At 38.2% G+C, this 14,658-nt stretch overlaps 1 protein-coding gene across 1 annotated transcript in view; it reads left to right on the top strand.

Annotated features, from left to right (window-relative positions):
• CDH2 (cadherin 2) overlaps window positions 1-14,658 on the top strand; it is a 116,182-nt gene that overhangs the window by 66,599 nt on the left and 34,925 nt on the right. Inside the window, exons 3-5 of the mRNA XM_005479260.4 lie at window positions 11,206-11,432; window positions 13,261-13,407; window positions 14,492-14,647. Coding sequence (XP_005479317.2) covers window positions 11,206-11,432; window positions 13,261-13,407; window positions 14,492-14,647 — 530 coding nt within the window. The remainder of the gene's footprint in view (window positions 1-11,205; window positions 11,433-13,260; window positions 13,408-14,491; window positions 14,648-14,658) is intronic.

The raw sequence follows: 14,658 nt of genomic DNA, 5'->3' as shown, positions 1-14,658 counted from the left end.
ATTCCAATCTAACACAATTTGAATGTCAAGTGTCTTGTGTTTTGTGCTCACAAGGCCCACAGGAAAGTCTAGACACACCAAAAAAAAAAAAAGAAAAAAGCTGCATTTATCATAGAAAGAGTATCTTCAAATATATCAGAAGATCCACTCTTTTTCTTCTCTGTTCTTCTGTGACTAGACTGAATCATGATTGTAAAACAAGAGTCTGTTCAGCCAGGTCTGTCTCTTCTCTTTCCACCTGGAATAAATTGCATAAATTTGCACAGCATTGCTTTGGCAAAGAATCTTGCAGTATGTCTTAATTTTGCAGTACGGAAAGTTCCCTCTTGAATGAAGTCTGTCTGTATTTCTCTCATTTGTCTGCAAATTGTATGCAAGGATTTATTTTCTTTTTGCCCTTCCTATATTAATCCTGGTACCATGTTGTGCTGCTGTCATGCTTGTCTGCATTTTGCTAAGAAAATGTTTTTTTAATTTTTTTTTTCCTGGTGTAACGCTTCTTTTATTTCTGTCAATTCTATTACTGTCAGTCTGAATTTGAGGGGATTATCTGAGCCTCGTAATTTTGTAATGCCTAGACAAGATATTCAAAAAACAGTAAAAAATCTTGAAGGAAAGTAGCATCACATAAATTTTGACTTACACTGTGTCACACGTACACAAGCAACCTCATGTTGGTCATTCTAATGAGTTTGCATTGTATGGTGTAGTCAAACATGAAGCAACAGTGCTACTTCTGCTTGCAGCCAGTGTTTGTCTAATTTACCTACATCAGGTGGGCCTTACATGAAACAAAAAAATAATTTAAAAAGACTCAAGTCTGAGGTCCTCACTCTGCAGCATAGACAGAAAAAGTCAAAGTTTCTCCTCCTCTTTTGTTTTTGCTTTTGATACTTGGTGACTTTGCAAGGATGGGTAGTTTTCATCTCATTGAGAATCTTGTTTAGGTGGTCAACCAAGATGTTAAAAATAATTAATTGTTCGAGAGTATTCACCAAGTGCCAGTTGCTAGAAAGTATTCCAGCACTGGACTTTTTTCTGATCATTGGACTCATTTTAGCTCTTGAGGAAAAAATTCATAATGTTTGTACTAATTACTGTTTGCTCCCTTTCATGGACTGATGACAACATTAAGATTTCCCTATGATGTTGCAGTGTTTTAAGTGAGCTTCCATAGTCAGCAGTGTCAAGTAATTTCCTACATATTTCTAATTGAATCTAATTCTAATACTAGTGATTCTTCATTTATTTTTAAGGCATCTGCACAGATACATTGGATTGAGGGGGAATGTGAGGCATATTCAGAGAGATGCTATAACAAGATCTGTGAACAACCTAAATAATAATCTTAAAATATGTGAAATCAGGCATCTTCTTGATAGTTCCCTTGGTATTTCCCCCTCTTTAATGGTAATCAGTTAATTAGCATGTCACCTTAGTTATTTTAAATGTTGAAAGCAGCACACAGAGGGAGTGAATACCCATTTAGGGGTTACTTTCACCCACAGGTACTCCCTCATAATATGATAGATGCTGACATCTTATTGCAAAAGTTCCATAGCTTCTTGGTGAGTTCTCATAGGCAGCTCATAACAGCATTGACTCCTCCTTCTTCGCAGCACAGCCAAAAAAACTCCCAACTCTCTCCTCACCCAGCTAACCCACTCTTTGATAGCACTCATCCTCATTGGACACAGCTGTGGCCTGTTAAGGGCAGCCTAATCTTTGGTGATTAGTGCAGCTGCAACTCCTCAGGTGTGAGATTACCTTCTGCACTATCTTTATTTTCTTACATTCTATCCCTCCACAGATGGACATGCAACTTTTTGAGTCCTCTGCTCTGTTATGGGCAGCACTACTGTGGCCTGGCTGGGAAATACTCTGTTCTAGCCTGCACCAGTCACCAAAAGCTTTTTCAGAATTTTAAGGTCAGATATCTCTGTTTAAGAATAATAATGATGAAAACCTGAGGTCTGACTAGATACTATTAAGCCAACTAGTTTTCTGCCTGAGGCCTACTGGACATGATCCAGTGATACTATAATCCGTGGGATTTATGGTTTTTATTGCTATCTAACCACATCAGTGTAAATACTGCTGGGCTGTGTCTGCTGTCTCTTCCACCCCCTTTGGCAACTGGCAGATTTCTTCCCCTTGTTTAATACAAAAGCACAGTGTTCAAGCAGGGTATTTTTTCAGCATTATCCATTTGCTAAGGAAATGAGCATCCCTGTGTTACAGGGGGGTTCTGCTTTGAGATCAGGCATGCACAGCAAAATGCAGACAAGCTCTTTGCTGTGGGGATGCTGCTGCAGTTGTGTCCATGTCCTGTGGCTGAGAGGTTCTCCAGGTTCCCCCCAGAGGATAACAGCTTTCATCTTTTAGCAAAGAAGCAGTGCACAGAGCTGTCACAGTAACTAGAGTATGACTAAGGACCTTTTAAAAGCCATAAAGAATAATTGCAGCTTTGGAAAATTAGACCATAGTATGCCCAGAGGAGTGACATGTGGGAGAGTGACAAAAGCCACCAGTGTTGGGCAGACCAGACAGAGGAAGGAAGGAAGCAGAGGAAAATCTGTATTGGTGTTTGTGGAGGGTCATTGCATTCAAATGTGTGCTGGTTTGTGAAGCTGAAAGGAGGGTTTAGGGAGGGTCGTCCCCTTTCCCCTTGAAGCATCCATAGCCGCATGGGAGGGACTGCCAGATGTGATCTCTAGAAACAGGTGGTATCCTGGGGTGTGCAGCAGAATACAAAATGGTAAGCGTTCCCACATCTGCTTCAAGACTTGTTTTTTTTTAATGGATTGTTGAGAGGAGTGCTGCCAATTTGTCAGTGCTGGGAATTTTTGTTTGATGCAATGCATTTCAAGTACAACACTCACTTCTGCCTGAGCAGTCCTGTAATTTAATTAGAAAAAATCCCTAATTTTATTTTGTTGTATTTCTTTTCACAGTGTTGTATTTCTTTTCACAGTAAGAAGTGACACATTGTCTAAAAGTGATATATGCTTCTCTCCTATGTTCTGTTGTTCCTAAACCCCTTTTAGTGCGGAGGCTTAAGCCACTGTTCAAAGCTGCTGACTGATTAAATTTATAAAATAGATTATCAGCTCATTTGTAAGTAGGCACCCATTTGATATTTCAGCAAGTTCTGGCTTTTTACAGAAACTGTGGGTGCCTGGATATTTAGTTTGTTAGTTAATTGGTTTATTTTTGTAAAGACAGCCTCCCATGATCTTTCTGCCTAGGTGTGCTCCAAGCCTGAGCTGCAGCCTGAAATTAGCAATGCTCTGATGCCTCAGCACCTCTGTCAGGAGCACAGGTGAAAGAGGGGACAGGAAAAATGGGAGCATCAGGGAATAAAGTAAGGTTCTTTAAACTGGAAAACAGAACACCTGGAAAGGCAGGGAGAAGGAACAATGAAGAAGAAAGAGAGGAGAGCTAAAAAAACCCTGAGAGAGGAGGAAAAAAAAAACCCTGAAACCTGAAGCCTAAAAGGACTTCAGGCCAAGAACAGTTAGCATAGAGAACATATAAAAGCATCTATTCTCTGTTCTTACTTTCCTTATTGCTAGTGAGAGAAAAGGGGAAAAAAAAGAGCTAACTTTTTTGGCATTTTCTAAAGATAGAATAAAAGGAAAAGCAGCTTATCCAGTTTTTTACTAGATATTTAAGTCATTACTGTAGCACAAAAACTGCCCTTTAATTGCTGCACTGTAATTGTAGGTATTTGTTTCTTACGCTGCTTAAGGTCACATAAAAACGAATAGAGGTAAAAATAGGTTTGTGTTAAGTGCCTCAATTTTGAAACCATTTTCTGCTAGCTATCTGCAGAGACAGTACTTTCCCTTTAGTCTCCTGGTTTGACTGTTCTGTAGATACATTTTTTAATTACCAAATTGGATTTTAGCAGGTGTAGTCGGTTGATGCATTATGGGTATAAGAGATTAGTGTTTAATCCTTCTTTTTATTACTGTGTAGAATGGTTTGCTTGGGAAAGTATTAAAGGTGCATTGCATACTCCAGAGTACAGAAATGACATTTATTACTGAGTTTTCTTTCAGCTAGCATCATTTAGAAAAAAGCTGGTGCACAACTCTGCAGGGGCCTATAGGCTCATCTATAGTGAAACTGCCGTAATACAGAATGGAAGAAAATGGAAAGAAACCTTTTTGTGTTTTAAAACAAAAGCAGTTGTCGAAATACAAGTACTTTCCTTCTTGAAGATGATTATTCTCTTTTTCTACATTTTACTTTTTCTAAAATAAAGACAAAAGGGATGTGAAAAGCACAGATCTTTGTGCCAGTGAGTGGTAGAGGCAAAGACTGAAAAGGGTCAGTGAATCAGATATAATTTGGACTCTGTTTGAGATACCAGTCCTGTGTTTTGCTGATGGCTGGTATTCCTGTACTGAAAAGCTGCAGAGGATTTCTATCGAATAGAAAGAACATTATCCCCATTTTCATTCTGGCATGCCTGTTACGACTTTGTTCTGTAAACAAAGAGGATTATGGGAACTGGAAACTCGATGGCATTTTATTAAAGAACTGTGTGAGTCTTTCCCTGTGAATGCAAGAATTAGGCAGTCTGGTGATAGCTACCTGTGAAAGAAAATAGTTTGAAAATAGACCTTAATGTTTGAATTATTAGGGCTCATAAGGAGGCATTAGGGTTCATAAGGCCTCATGAATGTAGGAAGGAGCTTTAATATTTCCCAGTTGTACCTTACAACCAAAAGACTTTAAAAGAAAAACTTTCACAGTAATTGTGCAAATTAGGAATGAAAAAGAATATGTTGCAGAAATAGGGAGAGGGAGATTTATGTCCAGTGTTCTTCTGTCATGTAGACTGCCAGATTGCTTTGGAAGTATGTTATTTTAGGAAACTTACATATTTATCTATTTAGAACTAGCAGTCTCAGGACTGGGGCAGGAGAGAGAATTGCACTGAGTCATAGTTGTGGTAACCAGTACAAATTACTTTTACCAGCATAACATACAACTTTTATAAAAAATTAGGGTTTTTGAACAGTAGACTACTTAACATACTGTTTCTCCAGAGTAAAGTCATATATCAGTACTAGGTTTTACCTAATGCTTGCTGCAGATCACTCAAACTGCTTTCAATTAATGAAAAAAGTGTACAGTATTAATTAAACCTAATTCTTGCAAATCACCTTTCCTTTTAATTATTGTTTTCCTAACTGAATAGACAATTAGCAAACAGTTCAGCGTGGAAAAGTGGGAAGTTGAGCTGCTATTAGTCAGATCATGAAACAACTAAGGTTGGTAAATAGCTTGAATGCATACATCCTGTTTCACCTCAGTTGAAACCACCTGATTTGACATTTGTTCACTGCTTGAGAGCCTCATAACCAGACTTGCCTATGGAACCAGACTGTAGAGATGTTGAAGACAAGTGTAAATAGGATTTAGAAGCAAATGGGCTGTATTTGGCCCTCAGTAAGTGGCAAAACTCCAGTTGGGCTTGCATGACCTGCTGAAGCAGCCCTCTACTCCAGGTGGGCTGGGGTGGCAGAACACAGGGCTCAGCACAAGGCACAGGTCTTCAAAAGCAATTATTGAATTAGCAGGCTTTGGTAAGTAGCTGTCTTTTGACAGCCAGCTTTCTTTTCAAGTGTCACGGCTCGGTTACTCCAGCAAGGCTCAAAATGAGTGGTGCTTTGAGATTGTTGGATGGTCTGGAGTATGGGATAAACTACAGGTCATAAATGTAAAAGCAGAGAAGAAAAAGGGATTAGGAAAAAAGACTAGAAGAAATTTAGAAACAATGCTGGTGTATGGAAATATCTCTAAAGGATATAATGACAAATGGAATTACAATACAGGTAGGGAAATGCCATTGCCTAAAATAACCTGATTATATTTCATCTTTATTTTGACTCAGTAATTTCCGTAGCTAATACTCTCAGTTTGCAGATGCAAACAACATTTTTCTGGCTGATGTAGACAACCCATATATCAGAAAATCAGATATTAAATAATGTTTAATAAGATTTCAAGATGGTTTCAGGAAGTTCTAAAACCAGACTAAATTTAAGGGTGGTGATGGAAAAGGCAAGTTAGAATGTATTTTAGTTCTTTGTGATTATAACAGTTTGCCAGGATGTCAAAAACCCAGTTCTTTTGAAGGTCATCTATAATTATAGTAAAGGATGTCTCATGGGCATTACACATGCCACTCCAACAAGCCATGAACTGAAATATGAGCATGTGCACTGTGCCAGTAGGACTAACAGATCATCTTACAGATACAGAAGTAACCAGTATGAATAAATTACTAATTTATAAAGTGGGGGGGGGGGGCATTATATGGGGTTTCTCTTGTAGTTTTCTCCTGCTACTCTCTCTGAGAAGTAAAGACTTGTTTAATACACAGTGTTCTTGGAGAGTGTTCAGATATTTAATATGCAGATGGCTAGACAGTTCAAGCAGAATTTTTCCATATAGTTTCTCCATCTGTCAAAGGTAAAAGTGGTATCTAGTAGGTAGTTGTACCTAAGATACTTTCTTATTCTGTTTATTTTGTCTGTTGCAAAAACGATCCCAAGTGGATTAAATAGCTATAGGTTTTCTGTTTTATGATGCTCGCTCTTAACTGTATAGCTGAAGTACGTGTTATAAGCACTTGGCATTTGTTGCAACTTTCCATGAGGTCTGCTAAATGAGCCTTTGCCTTGAGGTTGCTGCTTAGGCATTGAGAAGAGCATTCAAGAGGAGTAGCATTCCAACAAATTTACAGAAGGAAACACACTAACGTGCTTGTATGCATGTGGATGTTATGTGGATGTGAATTGAATTGTTTTCTAAGTGCAGAAAATCCAGATGGCAAACTCAGTCTCACGATCAAAATGAGTAATGAAAATTCTGTATTAATATTCTATGTTGCACATGAATATATATGTTCATGAAATATTTTACAGTGGGCTATATTATGAACAGCAGTTTTTTTGCTCAGTCCTTGTTTGGATCAAGCAATTCTGATATTATTTTCCTAGGACAAAAAGAGCAGAAGCCGGTTGGCAAAGAGTGCAAACCAACATGAGCAGCTGTATTTTATAGATACTATGAATCATTCATCTCATTAGACCTGAGCAGGAGTGAGTGGTGGTGATCTCTAGTGCACTTTAAATGAATTTGCATGTCTACTTCTTAATGTTTTGTACACTACACCTGTATGCACATGTTGTAATTACTTCCATGAAAGAGTGTTAAACTGAAAGCTTCCTTTAATATCATGGAGCTGTAGACTTTCATTTTACAATGTTGTAGTCTCAGAGGTCCTCTTCTATTCTTTACTTAATAGAATATACTTGCCTTGTTTTTAAGACAAGAAAAGACTCAAATTAGGAAATTAATGGTCTTTTGTCTTAGGGTATAATATTTAATAATAGTCATAAGCTAATACTAAATACAATTTTTCTTCTGTTTAAAGACCCTACATTTGTAAACCCTTGTGCAAAACCCTATTGTGAGCCTGAGAACTGAGTGCATTTACTCCCATGTTGCATATTACCACTTTTATATGACCAAAAGTATTCTCTAAAATTGAAACAGTTATCTTTGAGTTTGATTGAATACTTCCCAGGGCTTTCAAATAATATACTTCTAAAAAGCAAATACTTTCAGAAGATGCACAGGATACTCAAAAATCCATGAGTTATTTTTACAGATTATGTTACTCTTATCTGATCATTTATGCAGAGTGTTATGAAAAAGCAATAAAATCAGATACTTGATTACTCTTTCTATTGAATATTAAATAACTAAGATTCTACAGATGATATCTAGTTAATCTTTTTTTTAAGTAGAAAAAAAATCTGATTGATCTGTCAACATAAAGTGATTTGTGGAAAGTATGCCTCCCTTTCCTGTGATTTTTAGGAAAGAACATGGTTGCATAAGCAGTTATTATTCACAGTAAAACAAAAAAAAATATTTCCTGTAGCATTTTTGCAAAAAAAAAAAAAAGTCTTTGCCTGAAAACCTACTGTCAGAAATCACTCTTTGTTCATACTAGTTGAACACTGAAAAATGAAGCAAAGTGATCTAAATCGAATTTACAAGACTGATAGCCATGTGTTTGGGGGGAGAGTAGCTACTGCACAACCTGTACTCTGTCAAGGGAATTTAATTATAGATGGTTATACTTGACTATAATTCGTTAATGTGTGCTCCTTGCAAAGGGAGAATAATTCTCACATTGACAATTTTATATGTTTTTACCAGGATACTGTCAGAGGAAGGGATTTTCATTGAATTTCATAATACAGTCGCCTGGGGGAAGAATATCAATGAAGTGGCTAGCAGGGTGGTTTTTTTTTGTTTTATTTTTGTGCTGCTGGAGTCTGTATGTAAGGAGATGGGGGAAAAGAAATCTTCTTTATGAATTTGAATATCTAAAATAGGAATATATATTCTGTTACTGTGCAATAGTTAGGAAATATTTTTATAAAATATTGTTGTGGTATCTTGGTCTTTCAGACCATAATGACTAATATTCATTTTAGCTTTCACCTTTTTGAGAAACAGTAATGATCAAAGTTTAGATTAATCTTCATTCTCTTTCCCATTCTTGTGCTTTTCAGAAGTAAGTCTGAGAAGAACCAGAGATAGAGCTGGCTCTAGAACTGTTTGTCCTTTTGGTCAAGACATGTTTTTGAAAAGCAGATTTTGAGAGCAGTTGTAGCTGAGATGAGATGAGAGGTTAGCAGAGGCACAGAGCTATGGGTTATGTTGCTGGCTGGTGTTTTTTTGGTTTTTTTTGTTTTTTTTTTTTTTTTTTACTTATGTGAACTGTTTCTGGGAGGTTTGTTTGGGAACAGTGGTGGCATTTTAAGGATGCCCAGCTTCCTCCATGCTTGGGGTCTGTACTTGTGCCTCTGTAACCAAGTACAAATAGCACTATTTAATAGTCCGTTAATTAGGCATTAAATTCTTTTACTGTTAAATGTAGTGACTTTGCAGTAAACTGTTCTTGGACATCTTTTTATTTCTGTGCTGGGCAAGAATTACAGAATTAGGACGGTGATAATTTCTACATACTGGAGTAGTTGCTTTAAGTATTAGCTTTATATTCTTGGCTTAGAGTCATGCATGTTCTCATTTGGCTGCAGCATTTCAACCTCGTGTTGCAGTGAGCTGACTCAGGCTGCAAGGCCCATGTTGGAAAAATCAGGGGGTCAGTGGAATGGTTAACATCTGGGAACTGGAACTTCTGCCTGCCATTGTTCTCCTCCCTTGTTACCTGCAAAACAGAGGATCTGACATCTCCAAATTCTGCAGATCTGTAGCCTGTAGATTATAGGGAAGGAAGTCATTGAACCTGATAAAGCAGGTAGGATGGACTTGAGGATCCATAGGAATTCTTAAATATATGAAAGCTTACACTAGAGGCTGAGTATTTACTAGAGTTTTAGAAAACCACTCTCTTGGCTTGTGAGGAAGACCAGAGGCAACCTCTCCAAGGATGATCACAGGAGCAGCCCTGCTGGTGAGGCTTCAGCCTTTTACCCAGGGAGATTTGTTCTTTCAGGATCAGTGCTTTGTGGACATGGCATGCTCTTCTCCCCAAGGGGAGGCTGTCTTTTCACAGGAAAGGACCTTCAAACTCATGGATCTCTCTGGAAAGAGCAGTATTCCCTGCTCAGTTCAGCAAGATTACAGTTAAGAAGGTTGATGCTGCATCATTTATTTAGAGTAGTGCTGTGCTTTGTCTCCTTTTTTATCTGATGGACTCTTATAAAATACTCTTTTGGACTCTTTAAAAATACTCTAAATGGACTCTTTTCTGTCAGGAGAGGGCAAATGGGGGATTCTGGATAACTGGAAGGGTGCAATAAGGAAAGAAATTTAGTCTGTCATCTGAACATCAGCCTGGTCCTTGAAGTTCAAATACAAAAAAGTATGATTCTTCTTAGTACCTTCCTGAAAACAGTGCATTACAGAAGAAAGCATATGATGCATGACATTTAGTAGTGATTTTTCTTGAGAGGGACCTTTAGGTTTTGAAGCTAAATAGTTTTTGCATGGTTTAGCACAATATAAAAAGTGCAATAGCTGAAATGAGGCATAAAGCCTCATTTCATCTTCATCTTCACTATGTGGATTTCAGCACAACCTTAATAATGGTATTTTGCACTTCTATTGCCCATGCAACCAAAATATTTCATAATGCTTTGGAAACATTAAAGAGTGATCATTGGTTATAAAAGCACACTTTCATTTTTTTGTTTACTATTATTTGCAGTAACCCAGAAGATAACTGATGGTGAAAAGAATTGGGTAGAGAAGGCAGTAACTTGTTAGCAGTTCTGTTTTGTGGACAACACATCATTACCTTTACATTTGATTTTACTGACTTATTGTTCCAGTGTGTGTCTTTCAGACACAACAAAAGGAAGGAGAGAGGAGGGAATTCAACAAGAATAGGTAATCCCTGAGTAGATAAAGGGACATGTGTGGTACAGAACATAGCTTTAACAAAAAAAAACAAAAACAACCCAAAACCCCAAACAAGCAAACACAAAAACCCAAACCAAAAGAAAATCTCAAGGTCGTTAACTTACGTTTTCTCTGTGAGGCATTTACTGACTCCTCCATCTTGTCAATGAGGGACATGGAAACTCAGTCCCAGAGCTCATAAGAAATCTTCCTGAGATGGCACAGCTGAATCACAGGCTGATGTGGGTGCATAATTTAATATTTTTAAAATATTTCAGGGTTTCTGCCTTACCCCCACTGGCAGAGAGAGCGTGCTGGAAACACAATTGTGTTTGCAGTTATGGTTACAGTGTAATGAAATTTTTTGAGCATTTTAATGACTTAGCTTGACTGGATCTTTGGGAAGCTTGAGATGCAAACCCAACTAGCAACTGACTGAAGTGTACCATAGGACATGGAAGGAGTTGGTTTTCTTGCTGGTGGTGAGGTAAATTTGTAGGCAGGAGGCTGTTCCTGTCTAGGGTTAAAATCTCAGCCTAGCAGTCCACAGAAGAATATCATTGTTATGGACTGACTGGTGAAGTACAAGTTCTGCCTTGTAACTGCATGTGATAGTAGCAGCAACAAGCATCTCTGCTTTTGAGTTTGTTCTTCGTGCATTTGGTGTCACAGTAAGTTCAAGTGGGCCGCATTTTAATTTTTTTTTTTTTTTGTGTGTGTCATTTTATGTCTGTTTTACAGTGAGGTTTCGAAGCTGTGATGGAAACAAAAAAATACACTTTGGTAGCAGTGAGCCAGAAGATTTCAGAGTAGGTGAGGATGGTGTGGTCTATGCAGAGCGAAGCTTTCAGCTTTCAGCGGAGCCCACGGAGTTTGTCGTGTCTGCTCAAGACAAAGAAACCCAGCAAGAATGGCAAATGAGGGTGAAGCTAACCCCTGAACCAGCCTCCACAGGGGCTTCAGAAAAGGTAAAACAAGAGCTCAATGCAGCCTGTATAAATGTATCTCCACAAAGAGGCATCAAAACAGGGGTTTAAATTTGCCCGTCATGCACCTCTCCATGAACCAGCTTATTAATGGACACCTAGTGCATGCAAAGCTGGAGCTTTAGAAGGAACTGTGATCATCTTTTATTCTGTAGTTTTGCTAAGGCATGAAAAGGCATGCCTATTTAACTCTATCGGATTCTTTGTGTTTGAGCTTTTTGTTTGTATAGCTTGAGATTTATACCTGAATTTAAGTCTCACACAGCCATTTCTTTATTTTAAATTGCTTGAAAGTATTATAGTATTTATTCAAGCAGTTAAATATAACTGCAAAATAAACAAATCTGTGATAGAATGCATCAGTCACATTTATTAGATGGGAACTGTAGATTTACAGCAGTAAGTAGGAAAGCACTTCTGGCATGGAATATTGGCTTTGTCTTGTCCCGTCATAATCAAATTGGAGACTGTAAATTATTCATGATTCCAGCACTCCTTGGTAAGGAAGATAGTCTCCCTCTGCTGGAAGCTGCCATACGATAAACCATGTACTGTAACAAAAATCAAACCTAGCAATGTGCAATTAGCAATGTATTTACTTTAGAAAAGCATATTAGGTTGTTTACCTTTTTCTGTCATATGACCTGTTGCCTGCTGTTTCTTGCCTTCTCCTTAGTGAAGGAGAAGTGCTTAGTTTACAGATAAAGAACAAAATTTATTCATAGATTAACGTACCTATAATAGGTACACATTTAAGATTTAAGCATCATGTTAAAAGTAGGTAATGTGGTTATGCAATACATTTTTCCTGAGAACACACTGGAGACCACTGCTGTATAATCCTCATTTGTTTGCTTACTTGGTGATTGTGTTAAATTTGCTAAGGCATGATTTTAACAATGGAAATACTGTCATTTTGTTCATGGAAGCACTGTAAAAGAGCAGATGCTTAGATGTGCTAGTGCATGCCCTGTTTATTCCACACACACTATTCTGGTGTCCTTACCATCAACAGAATGTAGAGGAGTAGAATCTGGCCTTCATTTGGTGTCTGTTCATACTCTTCAATGTAGTTGCCTAGATTAAAATAAAGTTCTTCTTTTAAAAGATTTGGAAGATGTTTTTGTCACCCTGTTCCCAACCTTAAGCAAGCTAGCTGTGTGTGCTGTCATCCAAAGGATGAAATGACTGCAGATATAGAAGGGAATAGGAAGGGAATGTTGACACCCAGCAGAGATTAATGCCCAGTGTGTAAAGTGGGTCATCTACTGCATCCATCATGGCTGACATAGGTTTAAAATAATTACAGCATTAATTCTATGGGATTTAATAGGGTCATAAATATTTGAGACATTCCTTACCAGTATGTATTAAACTTCTCTTGGAACTCAAATTGCATTATAGCACACCCAGATCTAAATTTAGAGTGCAGTAGCACATTACCTGAACTGAAGCTCTAGCTAATGAGAAATACATAAAGGCATACTATTAAATTCTGCAAAATATTAACTACTTCTCAGAAAGTGTCAGATAGTTTACACAGTAGTGCCATGTTATAAATGGCTTATAATTCCCTTTCCCTTCCTAGTTAAATAAGGGGAAAAAAGGGGTTCTTAAAGTTTGGCAGTGAAATTGTAAATGATATTGGTTATTTTCAAACTGCACTGTGAATGCAAATAAAACAGTTCGATGAACACAGAGAAAGGACAGTCTTTCAGTCAATTATGTAATTGTACCTGAGTTACTTTATAATGTCTGCTAGTAATTCTCCTTCTAACATGTGCTTAATTTTATCTTGTACCTGGGAAAGGACCAAAGGAAAATTGAAGAAATCATATTTCCATGGCAACAATACAAGCACAGCAGCCCTCTGAAGAGGCAGAAGAGAGACTGGGTTATTCCTCCAATCAACCTACCAGAAAATTCCAAAGGACCTTTTCCTCAGGAATTAGTTAGGGTAAGGAAGTTAATAGAAGTGTGGTTTCAGTATCCCTCAGAGAGCTCTTGAAGAGGTTTTGTGTAAATGATGTCTTGTTCATCATCCAGACATTTATCAGAGTCTTTTGGGTTGGTTTCTTGTTGCTGCCTCTGCATTGCATGCTAGGATGCATCTAATTTCCTGGCGTTTAACTTGTTCCTTTGCATCTCTACTGGTGGAAGATGACACCTTGTTTTGGGTGGTAAGTGTGTTAAGGGGTATCTCTGCTGGTTCGTGAGTTTTCCAGTCTCCTGTACTAGAGTTCTCTGCCTGGGAAATGGTGTGGGAGTGAGCAGGAAGCAGAGTGCAGCAGGAGACCAAAGGAAATTGTATCTGATGGGGTGAGGACAGCAGCTCTTCCACAGGATTCTGCTGCCCAGAAGTGGCCACTGCAAGGAGCCACAGCAGGATCCAGCCTCCTCTGGGCTGGCTTCCAACGACAGTACTGGCTGGTCATGATCAATTTGTTGGAACTTGGCAGAACATTAGCCCAAGTTGATAGGACACAGCTTCACTCTGTTCTGTTTGATGTGTGCGCTGGTGATTCAGCTGCTCCTCACAGATGCACTGCCCTTCAGTTGTTTCCTTGGAATATGAAACAAGTTCGATGTTTAAGCAAAAACAGCAAGTTTCTAAAGGGCTGGCTTGTCATGGAAGAGAGCCTGTAGCTTTGAGCTGAGAAGGTGTAGGAGAAAAGTGAAAACACAAACCAGGCTTTTAATTTCACGTGTAATTTTATGATACTAAATGTTTTCTCTAAGATCTAAACAATTCTGCTTAAAGTATTTGCTTGTTTTTGTTTAACACAAATAATTTTTATTTTGAGGGATAAACAGGAATAATTTTACATTTCTGAATATCCTTTGACCACTTTTTAATGAAGAGTGCTGTTAAGAACTTCAGACTTTACACCAACTCCATACCATTTCCAGAATGATTATTCTTGCAAATACATCTTAAGGAGCAAGGAGAAGATAAATAGAGCTGCTGCTTGTCTCAGCAGCAGTCCCATCCTGAGCTTGTTTGTAGCTAATGTAAACTTTATCTTTTTTTTGACACACAGATCAGGTCTGATCGTGATAAAAGCCTTTCTCTGCGGTACAGTGTGACTGGCCCAGGAGCTGACCAGCCTCCCACAGGCATCTTCATCATCAACCCCATCTCAGGACAGCTGTCTGTCACAAAGCCTTTAGACCGGGAGCAGATTGCTTCTTTTCATGTAAGAGTTTA

The sequence above is a fragment of the Zonotrichia albicollis genome, chromosome 1, assembly GCF_047830755.1.
Source record: "Zonotrichia albicollis isolate bZonAlb1 chromosome 1, bZonAlb1.hap1, whole genome shotgun sequence".
Lineage (NCBI taxonomy): Eukaryota > Metazoa > Chordata > Aves > Passeriformes > Passerellidae > Zonotrichia > Zonotrichia albicollis.
The sequence above is the reverse complement of the archived record's forward strand: the minus strand, read 5'-3'. Positions and strand labels throughout refer to the sequence as shown.